Source organism: Delphinapterus leucas, chromosome 8 (assembly GCF_059928025.1).
Source record: "Delphinapterus leucas isolate spDelLeu-1000000601 "Yukka" chromosome 8, BTC_Dleu_Yukka2, whole genome shotgun sequence".
Classification (NCBI taxonomy): Eukaryota; Metazoa; Chordata; class Mammalia; order Artiodactyla; family Monodontidae; genus Delphinapterus; species Delphinapterus leucas.
The window spans coordinates 81,357,498-81,376,615 of NC_143136.1; the positions used below are offsets into that span (position 1 = coordinate 81,357,498).

Below are 19,118 nucleotides of genomic sequence, written 5' to 3' on the forward strand. Positions count from 1 at the left end.
TAAGCCCAAGACCCAAGTTTCATTTCAAACATCACAAGTGAGATAACAAGTCATCAAGCTGTGGGAAAGTGTCTGTGGTCCCAACTGGGAAGTCTCAATGGCCTCTGCTTGTCCCTTCAGCTTCCAATTCCATGAAATTACTTAATGAATCCATCTCAGACTAGTCACGGCATCTGCGCGCCGTGCTGGATCAACTCTCGAAATTTATCAGGTCTTGAGATTGATAAAAACACTGTTCTCCCAGCACTGCCACACTGAGTGGCCAGATAAGTTGGGAAATACATGTAGAAACACATCCTGGAGTCCCAAAATGGCAAAGCACGCTTGCTTTGTCTCATTAGAGAAGAGATCATCACCCTTCTCTTTCTGAGACGTGATGTCTATATGAGCATCTCAAACCTGTCTCTTTGATCTAAATCCGGGGTTCTCAAACCCAGAAGAGGATTTGTTAAAACTCAGATTGCTGGGCCCTACCCTTGTCTCTGAGTCAGTGGATCCAGGGTGGGTCTGAGAATTTGCACCTCTAGCAAGTTCCCAGGTGACGCTAGTGCTGCTAGCCAGGTGGCCACACTTTGAGAACCACTGGTCTAGGAATAGGCTCTTCCTAGAGAGTTTTATAACGTGAAGTCAGGGAAGTCTGATCTCAAGCTCTGCACCCTCCTCGGAGCACCTCCTCCCTCCAACTGAGCCTTTTTGGTTCTTGTCATAACCTCTCTAGTCTCTGTCTCCATCACCTCTGCTCTGGCCTCTCTCTCCTCCCTGGTCCAGGTCCTCCAGTCATTTCTATTTTGATGACGGTGATCACTACCTACCTGCCTGACCAGTGCCACCTTGAAACCTCCCATCATTCTCCACCCTCTTTCCTTGTTTTTATTTCCAGGCCCCCAAGCTCACTAGAATCGTGCTGTCAGGTGCCACGACAAATCCGTGCTCTGACCCTCAGCTGGACACTCCCACACCGCTCAGCATCCTTTTGTTCATCCCCAGCAAATCCCCCACAGCTGCCTGAGCCGCCTCTAGTCTCTGCGGGCTTCCCATTCTCTTCCTTCTTCTCCACTGAGCACCTTCTTCTCCACATTAACTGAGAAGGTCCAAGTCTTCAGATGCATCTCTTCCCAGTGTCATATATTTCCCCACGAATGTCTCCATCTTGGCTTCTCCACGTCTCCTCTCTGGGAAAGTGGGCCCTTTCCATCTACCAAGCCTAATACATTCCCCTATACCATCAATTCTGTCTTCTCAGATCCGACTCCATCAGTCACCTCCTCTTTTTTTTTATAATATATTTCATCCCTTTTCCTTGGCTCCTTCACACAGACCCCCATGCACACGCTTTTCTTAAATATACCTTCCGTCCATCCTGTCACACCTCTGGGCATGCCCACTGCCCCTCATCCATCACTTTCAAATATCTTTAAAGCATAGCCCCCTTGCTGTTTCCCCCTCCCCCTCCCCCCTCCCAAAACCTCTGCTAGCTGCTCTGGGGGTTCACCGTTCAGTGACTCCCAAGATCACCGTCACTGTGTGTGGCACAAGGACCAAAGAAGCTCAGACTCTGGAGTCACACAGACCTGGATTACAATCCCATCTCTGGCTCTCCCCAGCTGCGCGATCTCGGGAGGTCACGTAACCTCTGAGCCCACCTCCACAGCTGTAAAACAGAACACTAAGAACCACTTACATGGCTCCTGCGGAGAGCAAACAAGACACTGGATGTTAAAGTGCTTCGTACACTCTGACCTGGCCCCTCATGGCCTCTTAACAAGCAAAGATGAGGCTCTAGCCCCTGACTTTCACGTTCCTGACATCGTTCACCAGGCTTCAGGGCCACGCTGTCTGATGAGACCCCTCTGGGTTTTCCCTGCAACACTCAGAGGTTTTCACACTGTGGCCAGATAAATATGTGTTCATTTGAAAGGATATTGGGTTGGCCCAAAAAGTTCGCTCGGGTTTTTCCATAAAATGTTATGGGAAAAACCCTAACGAACTTCTCTGGCCAACCCAATAACTTCCTTGTACTAAGAAGGAAAAATCAGATGGAAAAATGTTCCCAAGTATTTTTCCCCCTCCAGCACATTCTTTGAATCACATTCTCTGGCATGAAGCAATTAATTTTTAAGCATAACCAGCCCCGATTTAAGCAAGTGATACTTCAACTGAAAATGATTCGTTCTGGCCAACTTTTCTTCTCAGTCCCATTCACACAAACTAGAACTCACTTTTTTAACCCGGGCGGTCAGATCCTGGACGAAGAGTTTACGGAGGTTGTGCAGAGTCTGTAGCTCTCGAGACTGGAAGAGAAAATTGTTAAAATGCCACTTAAATGAGGGAACACGCTGAATTTATGACACAGCTGGCACCAGACCATCAACCCCAGACATCTCCATAAAGCTCTGTAAGCCAACCATCGAGGCCATGGGGCTCACCACTTCCTCTGACCTGCCCACTACTCATATCCTCCCCCACCTGGCATCTTCCCACGGGCACCCCAAAGTTCAGAGACTGGGAACTCAAACAATGAAGTGTAAACTAGAACAAAGCCTGTTCATTTGCTGCGTTTTAAATAGAACCTTTTTTCCCCTTCAACCACAAAAATTCAAAAGTTTTCTCATAAAAATTCCTGGAGGGCTGTGTTGTACCAGAATGGACTCTTTTTTCCCTCTAACTTATTGTGTACATGTTATACAAAATGCTAACAAATTTAAATGAAAAGTTAGCCACCGTTTCTCTCACCCTAACTGACCGACATTTTTCATGTTTCCACACCCCTCTGGCCGTGGTCCAGATGCTCCTTTGCTTTACATCACTGAGCTTATGGACTTTCCACCTGGGTGACCCTGGGCAACTTATCTAACCTTTCTGTGCCTCAGCTTTCTTATTTGTAACATGAGGATAAAAATAGTAGTTGCCTCATAGTTGCTGTTATCAAGCTTCAGTGAGATGATCCTTATAAAACTCTTACAACCATTTCTGGCACATAGTAAGCATTCAATAAATATTCGCTAGTATTAATGTACTGATGCATTAGACTTGACAGACATTTCTTCATTAGACTTTTATTGCTTCCTTTGGTTGCTGTTATAACTTTCACGAAATTAACTTCTTGGGAGCATTTTTTTTCTTCATTTTGGAGTCTTTTCTACTAATGAACCCTTAGGAATTAGATTGCTAAGACAAAGGTCTAAGTCAAATCTGGTGACCTCTGTTTAACAAAATCAGAAAACCAAAATATTTCCTTCCATTTAAGTCTCCATGTATTTACCACAGGACGTACGACTAGTTCCCTTAAATATTTTCCCATAAGGAGAGAAATACACTCGCGTTTGTTTTTCAGTTTGTCTAAATTGACCTACTCTAACACAGAATGTCAAGGGATGGAGCTCACACAAGCTCACAGAGAAAAGGAAGGAACAGGCTCTAAAGCCATGGAAATAATAAGTTTCTTGAATAAAGGTTCTATGTTAATTTAAGGTCAAATTACTGGGTCCAATTCCATAATTGAGTTGAAATAAAAAGCACCTGAAGTCAATTGATTCCTTAGATGAGGCAAATTACTTTCTGCAGGAGGCCAAGCGGGCCTGCTGTTAGGAACGCCGTGCATGCGGTGCGTGCCCAGAGCTGAGCCACTGGCCGGCAGGTGCAGGGGGGCTGCTCCGAGCTCTCAGTGATGTAGCTGTGCTGCCTGTGCCCCTGCCCGAGGGAGCTCGGCCTCGGCCCCCTGCTCTGCGAGCTCTCTCTCCCGCTTCAGGGGTTTCATTACTGATTGAACTATAATCACAGTAAATACTTTCCATGAAAAACGCCACTACCCTGCAGGGACATGAGAAGAGAAGACCCGGGTGTCTTGTCAAAGGGCCAGGCGATTCTTCCAGGCCGAACACCAAATAATCCAGAGTCCGGAGTTTGGCGACTTTCTCTCATTACTGTTTGTTTTTAGGTAACTTCAAGAAACAGTTTAGGAGGGGCTATTCAAGACCTTGGAAACAGTTGATAAGTTGCACATGAATGCCTGCGTAACCCCATTTTGGCTTCCTGGGGCAATGAATTTTCCTCCATCGTATCCATTATCATTCCTTCACCCACCCCGATTCCCTTCCCTTGTGAAGTAAGTCACAAGCCTTTCCTGGCACGGACGCTGCCCTCTGTGTAAAAGCTCAGGGCTCAGCTTCCTGTCACAGGGGACAGCGAGGGTGTGACCAGAGAGGTGGGGACACAAGGCCCATCAACGCAGCAGGAGGAGAGGTCCAGCCCCAGAGCCCACACAAAGTGTCCTATTAAAGCCAGATGGCTTCCTGGGACCCCAGAGACGTCCCCACTGGCTGGTTGGCCTTTCCCAACATCGCCCCCTGGAGTGGGCTTCACAGACCCCAACCCCTGGGTGGCAGGTCCCACCCGGGCCCTGTCCAGACAGTCCAGGAGGCAGCGCAGGCCTAGGGCTAAGGGGGGCTCAGGAAGGGTCAGCCAAGGACAGCAGGCCTGCCCCTGAGGAACACTGACAGCTTGGGGAGGATGTGATGGAAGGATAAGTAAAACCACCCACGTCTGGAATGGCACAGACCGTGGGGTTCCAGTTTGGGAATTGAAAGCGTGTGTGTGCGTGATGTGTGTGGATGGGCAGTGAGGGCTGCAGAGGGAACGTGGGAGGCTGTGTTAGTGGGTCCGTCCACGTGTGAGGGACCAAGTGTGTTGTATGAGCATGTATGTGTGGTAGGGGGGCCGGGGAGAATGGATGTGAGGGTGGGAACATAGGTGAGTGGGCTGGGTGGGGAGGTGGGGGAAGGAGAACCAGTGGAGGAGGCTAGTGAGGAAAATGTGTTGTTAAAAATGTATTCAGTGGACTTCCCTGGTGGCGCAGTGGTTAAGAATCTGCCTGCCAGTGCAGGGGACACAGGTTCAAGCCCTGGTCCGGGAAGATCCCACATGCCGTGGAGCAACTAGGTCTGTGAGCCACAACTACTGAGCCTGCACCCTAGAGCCTGTGTGCCACAACTGCTGAAGCCTGTGTGCCTGGAGCCCATGCTCCGCAACAAGAGAGGCACTGCAACGAGAAGCCTGTGCAGTGCGGCGAGGAGTGGCCCCCGCTCGCTGCAACTAGAGAAATCCGCGTGCAGCAATGAAGACCCAACACAGCCAAAAGTATAAATAAATAAATAAATAAACATGTATTCAGTGGACTTCCCTGAAGGTCCAGTGATTAGGGCTCCGTGCTTCCACTGCAGGGGGCATGGGTTCGATCCCTGGTCGGGGAACCAAGATCCCACAAGCCGCTCAGTGAGGCCAAAACAAAACAAAACAAAAAAAAACATTCAAAAGGGCAAAAGAACATGCTCATGAGTGAGTGTGAAAGACAGAAAGCTTGTGAGTCTGGGAGAGAGTCAGCACGTGGGATGAGTGTGTGTGAGTGGACGTGATGGAGGGTGTGAGAGTGAATGAGCAAAAGTGTGAGTGTGCCAGTGAGAAAGTGTGGATGGTCACTAATGAGTGTGAATGTGTGTGTCAGCATGTTATGGGGTGTGCTGGGTGAGTGTGTAAGAATTTGTGAGTGGATGAACACAGGCGTGAGACTGTGAATGTGAGGGCCTGTGGGTGTGAGTGTGTGTGAAGATGTGTGTGTGAGAAAGAATAAGTGATTGTGCCCGAGCGTGGGTGAGGCCGTGAGAGAGAGAGGAGTGAAGAGTGAGCTTCTGGGTGTGGGCATGGAAGGTGTGTGTGCTGCGTGAGTGTGCATGAAAGAGGGCGAGGGTGTAAAGGAAGAAAAGATACTGAAATATTGATCTCGGGCTGGTGGGAATACAGTGACATTTTAATGTGCAATATATTTCTGAATTGTTATAATTATCTATGATTATGGGTACCACTTCTCCAGGAGAACAGATGTGGAGGAAGCAACTTCATGGCTTCATTTCCATTTCCCCTCCAGCCGCCCTGTCCACCGTCTTCTCCACCAGGCTCAAAAGGCCCAACTTCCTGTGAACAGTCATCCTACTTCTGTCCTGAACGGCTTGGGCCCTCCGAGCCCACACCTGGCTTTGAGGAGCAGCTAACACTGGCCCAGCGGCCAGAGTGCAGCCTCGGGTCCAGCCCTGATCAACCACTTGCCTCCAGTCTGGGGTCACCGAGTTCTTGGATTCAGGCTCAGTCCCACATAAATTCCCATGACGTGGGAATGAAATCAAAATGCATGACTGTATCTAAACAACAGTTTCTCTCTGTTGGCATGTCATGTGAAATGACTCGACATGTTTTCACCAAATTGAGACTATTTGGGGTGTCTGTCTTCAAACACAGGCTGCGTGGCATTTTGAAGGGCTCTTGAGAGCCCTCGGGGACAGGCAGCTACCCCCCAGGGCAACTGAGACAGAAGTTGACCAGAGGAGACAAACCCAATGAAAGCACAGAGAAAACTAACCAGGATCTCAGATGGTGAGCCCTTCTTCCAAAGGGAAGTAGATCTGTCACTCTTCTGCCCCAAACCCTGCAGGTCCCAAGGCCCTACCTGGCCTGCACCTCCTCTGGCCTTGACCTCTCTGTGCCTACCTCCTGCCCTCCCCCCTTCTCTTGGTCACATACACATTGATCTCCCTGTTGTACCCCAACATGCCTGCCATGGGCTAACCTCAGGGCCTTGGCACTGGCTGTTGCCTCTCCTGGAAGACTCCTCCCCCGGACATCCCCATGGCTCCTTCTTTTACCTGCTTCAAGTTCCCGCTCAAATGTCACCTCCCAGTGGGGCCACCCCAAACCAGTACCCCTGCACTTTCTATAACCATCTAATGGAGGTCATGATCTACATCCTTATTTCTCACTGTCTGTCTCCCCCAGGTGAAAGACAGCTTCACAAGGGCCAGCATCTTAACTCTGTTTTGTACTGATGCAACTCAAGCACCTAAAAGCATGCCAGCCCTCAGTAGGTGATCAATAAATATCCATTGATTGTTGCATGGAAGTAAGTCACAACATACAGAGGTTGTAAAATTGCAGGCACTGATTTGAGTTTAAATCTCAGTCAGGGCTCCATGGTTACAGTCTTAAGGATGGATGGATGGATGGATGGATGGATGGATGGATGGATGGATGGTCACTCTGTTAAGACCAGGGGAATAAATTCTACAGCTCTCATGTTTCCATAGGAAGTTTTATGTTTAAAATGATATTCAAGAAAGGCATGGACAAATAAAATTTTAGAAGAAACAAATTCAAAAGATCATAAACCAATCTGGTCTTTGAGACTAAAATGAGTTGGGAAACACGTCAACATACCACTGTCTCCTCCAGCCCTTTGAGGTCCTCTCTGGCTTGTTCTCTTTTATCATTGAGCAATCTAAAAAACAGAAAGGAACTGTGAACCACCAAAGGGGCATCAGAGATTCTCACAGATACCATTTGCATCTGCAGATAAGTCAACAAAACAAACCAACTCACCCAAATGGCCACGGTCTGTTTTTAAATTGGCCTGACCTAACCTGAATATTTGGGTATCTGAATCACCAAAGTAGACTTTTTAAGACTTTGCAGGGTGGTGGTGGGACTTCCCTGGCAGTCCAGTGGTTAAGACTCTGCGCTTCCACTGCAGGGGGCATGGGTCCGGTCCCTGGTCCCTGGTCAGGGAACTAAGATCCCGTGTGCCGTGCAGTTGGCAAAAAAAAAAAAAAAACTTCGAGAGGATGAGAGAAAACAGAGGAAATATTTAAAGCACACTCACAAGAGCTTTTCCAGTTTCATTTCTCTCTCTTGGTCCTCTATTTTCAGCTTGTTATAATCAGAGCTGAGCTTCTCCTGTTCCAGTTGCAGTTTCTGATTCAAACTGAAATGGAGAGGAAAAAGCAATACATTCCACATCAGCCTGAAATTCTGAGTCATGCTGCTAAAGACGTGGTTCTGTTCTAACCCCATTAGCCCTGTGCAATAAAGGCGGCAATTCTGGAAGATTTGGAGGGATCAGAGAACAACCTCACAGCTTCCTCCCTGCCCAAGTGAAAATGAAATTTCTGGGAACATCTAAGAGGCATGAAACATAAGGCTTTAATAATGTATTTATAGTTGGCTTGCGCAAGAGCTTTGGGAGGGAAAATAATGAGATGGGAAAGGAGCCGATATTTTAAAACAGAAAAACAGAGCCCAGTAAGAATTCTGCTTTTCTGCCCTACAGATGGTACATACGCACTCCCAGAACCTTATTTGGCCACTTTGACCTTCCCTTCCTCTCTGGTCTGATGCTCCAAAAACATCCCCTAAATCCAAATCCCTAGCTGACACAGGGACAGTTCTGTTCTGTGAAGTCTTGGGGGCGAAAGGGGGCAGTGGGCAGAGAGGGGAAACACAAAGAAAGTCCAGGGGCTGTTGCAAAAAAGAAACTCACCATCCAGTTGGGGGTATTTGGTCACCATTTATATCAGCCCGGTCCTTATAAAACCTTTCATACGGCCATGCCTACATGACTGTAGACAACAGATTATACACTCTCTGAAGGAAAACCCATGTGAAAGGCAAAGGCCAAGGAAATGTCCCCACTTGTCAACTCACTCAGAGACCCTCCATCTCTCTCACCTTCCTTCCCTCCCCTCCCCTTCCAGATGAACAATCTGAGGGTCATTCATCAACATAACAAATAAGAGTCACACTTAAAGGGGAAAGCTCGGCATAAGTGGGAGCACTGGGGTGGACCAAAAGAAGGGGAGAGGCGATGCTAAGTGCTTTCCTAGGTAGACTGTGCACAGAGCCCCATCACATCATTTACATTTTTGCTTTTAAAATGCAAATGTGCTGTGTGAGTAGCTCACGGACATTGAGAGAGAATTAAACTCCAACTCCAGTTTGATTCTTGTTTAGCAGTGTGACCCTAAGTAAATCATTTAATCTTGCTTCCCATCTAGAAATGTTTCTTCATCTATAGAAAGAGAGAGGAGGGAACCTTTAGTCTAGACCTGGGGTGGCGGGGAAGAGGAAGACAGGGGAGGAGGGTGTCAGTGGGTGGAAGTGTATTTCAATATAAGTGGTTTTCTTATGTGTTTAATTTGGGGCATTTAAACACAGCCTGGGGACTTGTGTTGATGAGGCGGGAAAGTGAGAAGAGTGGGGAGGGATAATTACTGAGCAGGGGGCTCTTCAGCAGCTACAACAGGAGAATGGCCTTGAGCCCAGCTGCAATGCCCTCGAGCACAGACAGACACACAACAGCACGGGTCCCTAAGGAGTGTGCCCCTGTGAGCAAGTGTCTCTGGGGTGTGCAGTGTTCAGGTACGTGTTGGGCTGAGGCAGCGGGACCTGACTGTCTTCTCTGGAGCATTTCTTAACCCATCAGAAACCCTGAATCAGAACCAATTCAGGGTTTTTGGGGGTCTTTTCCATCCTCTCATAGGAACAGCATCCCCACCTTCTGAGGTATGTGTCTGCCCAGCTGAATCACCAACGTGCCCCTGCTCCGCGGGGACCAGGCAGGGCAGCTGGACCCGCCTGCCACCTGCCCACCAGAGCCCCCGGAGGCTCGGCTCCAGGTGGGGAACAGACCGCAGAAGCATCACGTCCAGCTCGTTGAGGCACCAGGGCAGAGCCCAGGGTCCATGAGGCGGGGAAAGCAGAGACCTCCAGGCTGACCCAGGGGCCGTGTCTGCCCCAACGCCCCACGAGCCCCCAGGCCAACTCACTCCCGAATCTCATCGATGATTTTCTGCTTCTCCTCGATTTCGTCTCGGAGTCTGGACAGCTGCTTCTGATGAGCTTCCCGGTGGCTCTCCATCTGCTGCTCCAGTGCCTTCTGCAACCCAGGCCGGGAGAAATGTATCAGCCGCCCGTTGGCTCTCAGCCGGCTCTGTGACAAAGCCCTTGTTCGCTATCTCCTACCCCATATCCCTCAGCTGTCAGATCCCCAAACCGGGGCCCTCAGAACCCACCATGCTTTACAGGGATAACAAAACTCAAGGATCTGTTATAAAACTGAGTGGTCCCTACGGGCAAATTAGCCCATTCCATGAGTAAAGGGTCTCCCCCTGACCTTCTATAGCTCATCTGAGCCACACGGCTTCTCTCGCCAGGTCAGTCAGAGAGCATGGACCTCTTACCACCTGGGTGACCTCAGACAAGCCATGGAACCTGTGGAAGTTGCACTTCCTCACCGTAAAATGTAGATAATTTCCCGGGCCTGCCCACAGCATGGATTTACAGTGATAGTCAAAGGAGACCTTTCCACCAAAGTGATGCAGACCCAGGAGAGGGGTTTGCCTAAAGCTAATCAAAAGTTCCACATTTTCTCCTATTTCATTGTATCCACCTAAAAATCTTATTTCCCTATCATCTTTCCCGCTTTTCCTTTTCTGTTTAAAATATGACCAAAAATAAAGATCTCTATGTTGAAGATAAAAACTCAAATTTGGGCTGTTTCGGGTGACCATTTCTGCAGAAGTTCTGCCGAGTGGCCCCATGCAGTGACTGGAAGGTGTGCTCTCTCCTTCCTGGTCATGAACGGGAAGAGAAATGTACCAACACAACATAACTACTATCTACAGACACCTCGGGATTCCTGGACACCTCCACCTCCAACTCATTGCTAAGCCCAGCCACACTCTGCGAGCAGCTCTGATGCCCAGCCCCAGTCCCAACCCGCCTCCCTCCTACCCTGCCACACACATCTCCGAAGGAGTTGGATTTTCCTAGATCAAGCAAATCCAGTCCAAACATGGGCTGGGCTTCTGGAAGGGGCTGCACACACACCTTCATTTCCTCAGCGTCCTGCAGCCGGGTCAGATGTTCCTTTTCTTTATCCTGGAAGCTGACTTCATGCATTTTTTCTGTTTTGAATTTTAAACGATGATTTAAGATTTAACTGGCAGGGCTCACATCCAAAAGTAAAAATTAGAAAACGAAAAAAGAATGGGGTGAAACATCAGCTTATCTAACCAATTACAACCGTGGTATAAAGGAATGTGCCTCTGAAGGAGGACTCCTGGCTTTTTAAATCAAGGCTGATCTCTCCTGGGAGATTATCGAAGTCCTTTGGGGACAGTGACCATTGGAGGGGAAGTGCTAACTTGGAGTGGTTACGCTGCAGCTGACCTAGCTGTCACCTCACGCCTCGGAGGACTGGTTCCCCGCCAGGCCTGGTGAGCTACTCCTGGGCAGCACATGTAAACGTGCTTTGTCCATGATAATGCACTCTGCTAATATTAGTGGTGTTTGGATTCGCGCCACTATTAGAGTTTCGGAAAGAGCTAATTTACCTCCCATGGTATTCTCTAAGAATCTGGAGCAGGAAAACAGCCTAAGGATAGGCACAAAGAAAATAGAAATATAAAATAACACTCTCCAGACTAAACAGGAAGGCCACGCCTCGTACTGGGGGCAGGGCTGTTATGTGGCACACCTCTGGGAGGGAGGGACCAGTCCCATCTTATTCTTGGTCAGTGGCCCTCCCTGAGCACAGCTGGCAATGCGCAGCCCAAGGTGGAGGGAGCAAAAGCATTTCGGACAGTGACATTCAAGTCATTAAGTATTCTCTCTAGTCTGTTTCACTTTATTTCAGCTCTTCTTGCTTTGATTCCATTTCCACTCAGTGGCACCACTGCAGAAGCCATTTACCAGAGGGAAAAGTTCTTTTCCATGTCAAGTTTTGGGTGGAGCATTCTGTTCCTAACACCCCTTATGACATAAAGAAAACCTTACAAGGTCAAAGCGGGGGTGAGTGTGCTCTCTTTCATCGTTAATTTACTTTGGCATTTGAAGCAAAACGTATTTACTGGGCAAATGACTCTACAACAATAGAGGACATTAAAAAGGATAGCACCATCGCCAATCCTATTAACCTATCAAAACCATTTCCTTTCAAATATTAATTTACAGGCCTTGGAACATAAGCATCTATTGATTTTTAAATGTTATAACCACAGTAAAGATGAAATTACATATTATGATGTTTAATCTAATGCATTATAAGCACTGCTGCATGGCCTTCATGTACTTCATCTCCAAGATGAAAAAAATTGTTCTTTTAAACAACATACCATAGTTCATTTAACTCTTGGACATTTAGGTGGCTTCCTTTCCTTTTTTTTTTCACTAATATAAACAATTCTGCAATGAATATATGAGATTTGAGGAGCAAAAGGTGTGAGAAGTGTTAGAATTATTAATATGTATTTTCAAAATGCTTTCCAAAGGGACTCTACCAGTTTTCGTTGCAACTCATAATATGATCTGTGTGTTCCCGTTTCACCACAACACCTACATTCTTAATCCTGTTCTGATTTCTACATTTCTAGTCATTTCTCTCAAATCTCTTCTACTTATTCACATTTATTGAGTGCTTCCTATGTATTGGGCACTTCCCTCAACAAAGGGGGTCAGGAGACTGCCTGGCAAAGGAAGAGCTTGTTCAAAGGATGAGGGATGGGGCTTCCCTGCTGGTGCAGTGGTTGAGGGTCCGCCTGCCGATGCAGGGGACACGGGTTCGTGCCCCGGTCCGGGAAGATCCCACATGCCGCGGAGTGGCTGGGCCCGTGAGCCATGGCCGCTGGGCCTGCGCGTCCGGAGCCTGTGCTCCGCAACGGGAGAGGCCACAGCAGTGAGAGGCCCGCGTACCGCAAAAAAAAAAAAAAAAAAAAAAAAAAAGGATGGGGGATGCAGGTAAGCCATGGGTGCAAGTTCAGGCTTTATATTAAGAGCAACAGGACACCAGGGAAGGGTCGAGGCCTGGGGTTGGACACGAGGTAGAACTTGATTTTGGAATCCTCCTTTGGAATACAGCACAGTGGTCAGCCTAGAGCAGGCTGGAGATGAGCTCCTCGGTAGATGGATATGGCCACAATTCTTAACTAGGATTAAGGACAGCGACAGTGAAGACGGAGAAGAGCAGAACCAGAGAAGCCCCTGGCAGGTCGAATGGACAGGACTTGGGGACAGACTGGACGCAGGAGGTAAAGAAGGGAGAGGATTCTGACTTGGGCAGCAGGGTGGACTGAGGGAAAATGGCAAGAGGAGCAGATATGGGGTGGGGGCAGTCTTCTAGACGTTTCTCTCCCCTCCCCCCCCACCCAATTATGCCATTGTTTTCAGTAGACCTAGAAATGCTTTCATCGAGCAAAATTAAACATCATGAGTCCAGCCAACCAGAGAGTGTCTGATTTAGGCTGAGAATCAGACACCTGCAAAGTGGTCAGTTACTCACCTTGGGCTCGGAGCTTGGCCAGCTCTTCACTGAGCGAGTCTTGGGACTCTTCCAGCTGCCTCCTCTTCTGCTCCATGTTCTGCATGTAGTCTGTCAGGGATTTGATCTTGGCTTCATGCTTTAAACAAGCGAACAGATAAAAGGCAGCAGTGAATGACTACCAAGTGGCCATCCTGGCTCGCCCGGGACTGTCTGATGGGACAACGCAAGAGAGGAGGAGTTCTTGAGTCCTTTTTCTGAGCCCCAGCACCCAAATGGTGCATATTCTAACCTTTGTTTGGGGTCTGTCCTTTTCCTTCCATGTGCTTCTCTGCTTCGTTCCCCACAGACCCACTCATGGCCGTGCCCTTCCTCACTGTCCTCTTAAGTGAGATACCAAAGCCCAAGCTGCTTTTCCTCCTTACAGAAAACAGAGTGTGCTGGAGAGAAAGGGACTGGGAAAACGTCAAGGCTGAGGGCTTCGTTCTTTGAAACTGCACCTCTAGATTTCTTCTTTGGAACTCAAATATTATGTCTTTTCTTTTTCTGTCCCTCAAACACACCAATTCCTGTCTCGGGGACTTTGCATTTACATTTTCCTCTCCCTAGGAAGCTCTCCCCAGCACCCTCCCAGACATGGTCCTGGCTGGATCCTTATCACTCAGGCCCCAACATTTTCTTATAGCACCTAACTTCTGCTTGATTTATCTATTTTTTTTTCTACTTGTTAGCTCCATGAAAATAGAGAGTTAATAAATAATAATGGTGTGAATGAATGAATGAGAGCTCGTGACTGACTAGGGACAGTAGTCACTTCTAGGCAGATGGAAATATGCAAACACTCACCCCTCCAGATCTACAGGGTTCATATTTAGGCAGGAACACTCTGGAGACTGAGCTCTAATCTAACGAAATAACCTCTGGGAAATGGGACCCTGTTGGAGCAGTTGTTTTATAAGCATAGCTTTTGGTGACAAGGATGAGTGTAAACAAAGGAGATAACAGCATTTTAGCTGAAAATATTTTGTCAGATTCCTTAGATCATGTCAGAAAATAAACAGCCAAGATTTCTCTTACTTTTGAACCCCAGGCAATTATGACTGAATCTTTGGCTTTATGTAAATTGTAGCAGAGTACAAAATAGCACCTAATGGAAAACTGTATTTGTTGCTAATGCAGAAAGCACTGTCTAACTAAAACCGTCCTAATATTCTTGACTCCGATCTCATATACCCTGAGTGAGTGTCACTCTAAGATCTGGGCAACTGTCCTGGGCCCTACACTTTAGAGCACCCCACTTGGGTGGTCCTCTGGCTGCATCCCACTCCACTGAGCAAAGTTCATATGCCAAGGGAGCGTGCCCACCTGGAGCCCACATCCTCTTCTAGACCACAGTGAGTCTGGGAAACTAGAAACTCCTTACTCCAATGGCCCTAAGGCCACTCCCAGGACCAGCAGTGCGGCTCCCATCATCCATTTACACAGATTACAGCTGACACAGTTACACACTTCCATCAGTTCACAGAACGTGCAGAAGGGACTCGACTTGGACATGGAGGCTGATACATCCAGATGGAAGGAGAGACACTGGGCTGCAGGCCGCAGGGCCTCTGTCTGTGCTCTTGCCTTGGCCTCCAAATATTAGGGGCCTCCAGAAGCACATGCTCTCAGTGTAACAGATGATCTGGAAATCAGACTTGAGGTGTACTATGTCCTAATGTTTAGTGTTTTTCCTCTCAACTTTCACAAATTATAAAACTGTCAAACAGTAAAGCAAATACAGAAAAAGTAGTATAAATTTCACCCATTAACCGCTCTAATTTATTAACCATTTCCCCCTATATTCCTGGTCTTATCTATATGAATGCATATTTTGCCAAGTTGCAAGGCATAGCATAGATCTGTAACTCAGCATTTTCATTTTTACTTTATATAATTATACTTTCCAAATGACTGTTTTTTATCAATTTTTTGTAAGAGCTGCATAAATCCTTCCATGTCACTTTATGTTATTAGTCTCTCAATAGATAGTTGCGTATTTTATTTAAGTAAAATGAAAGTAATACTGCACTAAACACCTTCCATATAAACGCTAATATTTTTAATCAGGGAATGAGAATACCATATGAAATGAAAAATTCTCATTTTCATTATCAATGAAAAATGCTATAAGCGAAATTACTGGACCAAAGTATACTTACATTTTTATGGTTTTTGATTCCCAAGGTCCTTTCCAAAAGGACCGACCAAATTATACTTTTCTCAATAAATTTCACTAGCACACACCAGCACTGAATAATCTCTTAAATATTAATACATCTTTGCTTATTATGTTATTTATAAAATGGAAACTTGATGTTTTAATTTGCATCCCTTAGATGATTATGGTAGGAGACAAGGAGATGGTTCTACGATGATACATCCCTATGTTTAAAAGCGTACAGGATGAAGTGTGCTTTTGTCTGTTTCTCAGCACTGTCAGATGCGCCATTCCATACTGGCATCTGTTTACCCCAAATGACTTTAGCTGTTTTAATGCCTGGGCTAAGGCAGTGAGTAGCACACACTGGACCACTCACAGAAGCCTCAAGCCCAAACACCAAGCTCAGGTGTCAGTGGCAAGTCAGAAACGAGGCTGCTATTTTCTGAAACCACCTTACTAAAATGAAAATACCCTTCTAATGGAAGAAGAGTAGCCTTACTCATTGAGGGAATGACATATGCCCCAGGAGCTTGAAGATTCCTTCAAGGCTTTGAGTTTACACAGTTTGGCTTGAGTCCCAGCTCCGCCTTTCACTGGTTATATGAGTTTGGACAGTATATTTAATCTTTCAAGTCTCATTTTCCTTATTTAAAAAAACAGGAACAATAATAAAACCTGCGGGCTTCCCTGGTGGCGCAGTGGTTGGGAGTCCGCCTGCCGATGAAGGGGGCACGGGTTCGTGCCCTGGTCTGGGGGGATCCCGCGTGCCGCGGAGCGGCTGGGCCCGTGAGCCATGGCTGCTGGGCCTGCACGTCCAGAGCCTGTGCTCCGCAATGGGAGAGGCCACAGCAGTGAGAGGCCCGCGTACAGCAAAAAAAAAAAAAAATAAATAAACAAATAAATAAATAAATAAAACCTGCCCATCCAGAATTTTTTAAAGATCAAGTGACAGGGGTTTCCCTGGTGGCTCAGTGGTTGAGAGTCCGCCTGCTGATGCAGGGGACACGGGTTCGTGCCCCGGTCCGGGAGGGTCCCACATGCCGCAGAACGGCTGGGCCCGTGAGCCATGGCCGCTCAGCCTGCGCATCCGGAGCCTGTGCTCCACAACGGGAGAGGCCACAACAGTGAGAGGCCCGCGTACCGCAAAAAAAAAAAAAAAAAAAAAAAAGATCAAGTGAGAGAATGCACGTAAAGTGCTTAACATAGTATATGGTGCGTTGCAAGCACTCAGTAAAAGGTTAACTGCTACTACTATTAATAATAGTAGTAGTGATGGTAGTTTCTATTGTCCCATATTAAATTGGACCTGTGGTAGGGATTAAAAGACGAAAGAATGTTGCCTTAGCTGATAGGAGTTTTAGATGCCACCCAGTCTTGTCCATTCATTACATATCTCTATCTATCCTACCTACCTACCTACTTAACTAGATAAAGATATATAGACACATCCTTTAAACAGGGACTGAAGGTAATCCATGTAATTCACACAACTAAACCTAGCCTTAAGAAATAAACCTGGGCTGTCATTGCCTAGGAGGCCATGGACAAGTCTTACGTAAAGCAAAGTCCATCACCTATCCCTGTTATGCACCATCGGGCCCCAGTAAGAGCACGGAGGAAGCAGATTTTCCAGAGCACAAGGGTGTGAAATGAGGAAGAAAGGCGTGGCCTACCTGGGAGATGAGCAGCTGGCAGGCCGCCAGCTCCCGCTCACTGGCGTTCATCTTCCTGTTGGAGTCCATCTGGGCGCTCTCGAGCTGTTTACTGCGGTTCACCAGAGATTTAACCTCCGACTTCATCTTGCTGATGTACAGCCGGGCCATGGTGAACTCCTCCTCAATGACTCCATTCACATCTGCCAACTGAGCACAGGAGGGAACACACTCAACTATGCCTACAATTTCCAGAGGTTCATGGGGGCCCTGAAACCTGTCCATGGGAACTCAAGATGTCTGTGGATTTCTGGTTAAGAAGCCCTAATTGGAGGACCACAGGCTGAGAATTTTTCTCTAAAAAGTACTATACGTTCAACCCCAAGTTCTCTGAAACCTCGGGTAAAACTTTCAATTAAAAACCTCTACTGGGGGCTTCCCTGGTGGTGCAGTTGTTAAGAATCCGCCTGTCAATGCAGGGGACACAGGTTCGAGCCCTCGTCCAGGAAGATCCCAAAAGCCACACAGCAACTAAGCCCGTGCGCCACAACTACCGAGCCTGCGCTCTAGAGCCCATGAGCCACAACTACTGAAGCCCACACGCCTAGAGCCCGTGCTCCGCAACAAAGAGAAGCCTCTGCGATGAGAAGCCCACGCACCACAACCAAGAGTAGCCCCCCGCTCGCCACAACTAGAGGAAGCCCGCGCACAGCAACGAAGACCCAATGCAGCCAAAAATAAATAAATCCTCTACTAACATAATCTTCAATTAACCAGGTTTTTCATTACAACTGATTTTTAGGATAAAAGAGATGATAGAAGAAAAAGACACTGAAATTTTAAAAAGAGATAACTCTGAAGAGGTGTTCCATTCAATGTCTTACACCTTACATTTCTGGAACAGCAGCAAAGCCCAGTGTTCCTAAGGTGACTCTGAGTCCCCATAAGAAGTCAAATCAAAATTTCAATTATGTTCTCTATAATCTGCTATCCAGAGAGGCAAGCAGTCTAATAGCTTGAATATGTTTCCATAAGCAAGGGTTGAAATAAAAAGGATTTTTCTATGTAGTCTTCGATTAAATAAAAAATCTAATGACTAAGAATGTGCTATTACCAAAAGTACCTCTGGATGAAAATTTTCCTGCATAACTTCTCAGTACTACCCATCTGTTTCCCTGCCTCTACCCAACTGTCCCTTCCAAGCACACAGGAATCTAGATCACCTAAGAGTAACAATGTAAATCCACCTTTAGAAGAAAAGATTCTGACAACCAGCATTCCTGTACCATCTCATGTTTGTTGTCTAATTTTCAGAGTTCTACTGGAAACAAACACTGCAGCAAGCTACTTGGGATAAAAACCCATTTGCTGAGAAGCAGAGATGGTCTTGAAGGGCAACTGACCACATGAGCAAAGCAACTGTGTGAATATTTTGTTTAACCACCAGAGGGCATCCTAGCAGCTCAGGAGAAAACAAGAGCCCTGTCCAGTACCCAGCCCATGAACAGAGGCTTCAGTTGGTTCTAAGGCAATGATTCCAACTATGGTTTTTTGATGTTCCACAGTTCGCTGCCCACTTTTGTCATTATTACCGTCATTAACTCATCGTATGACTATGTTTTCAGTAAACATTTAAGAGCTAGGAATATGGAATCGGGTATCAACCGGAAAATTGGTAGCAGATAGGAAATACGCTAGACAGTGCTGAGTGCCTGTAATTTGGTGTCAACCTTCCCCTAAAAATTCCACAACAGTATTTGTCAAATGACTCCAGTGTCCATCAACGCAATGCAGAATCTATGTTAACAGCAAGAAAATCCACGGGCATCAACATCTGACTCCATCTTACTTTGATCATCAGTTAGATGATCATTCTTGCTCATCAGTTAGTTACATTTCTGACTGCCGACGATTTGCCTACCAACACCACTCCTCATCACATTCCTTTTAAAATCCAATACTATGGAGGTAACGGGTGAGAAAATCCCTCCATCTTTAAGTTCAGTTTTGTCCTTCTGCCTTTGTGACTGGTCCAACGTGGAACAGAGATGAGAAGCTCATCCTTTAGCCTGACCAGGTGTGCCTGCATATTGTCTTTCTGTATAAAGGTAAGGGGACATCCATCACT

General features: G+C 46.9%; 1 protein-coding gene across 1 annotated transcript in view; it reads right to left on the minus strand.

Moving 5' to 3' along the window:
* KIF5C (kinesin family member 5C) overlaps nt 1–19,118 on the minus strand; it is a 166,879-nt gene that overhangs the window by 22,356 nt on the left and 125,405 nt on the right. Inside the window, exons 16-22 of the mRNA XM_022569689.3 lie at nt 17,012–17,200; nt 13,157–13,274; nt 10,708–10,784; nt 9,645–9,754; nt 7,703–7,804; nt 7,261–7,321; nt 2,220–2,291 (exon numbers count right to left, since the gene is read on the minus strand). Of these exons, the coding sequence (XP_022425397.2) occupies nt 2,220–2,291; nt 7,261–7,321; nt 7,703–7,804; nt 9,645–9,754; nt 10,708–10,784; nt 13,157–13,274; nt 17,012–17,200 (729 nt within the window). The remainder of the gene's footprint in view (nt 1–2,219; nt 2,292–7,260; nt 7,322–7,702; nt 7,805–9,644; nt 9,755–10,707; nt 10,785–13,156; nt 13,275–17,011; nt 17,201–19,118) is intronic.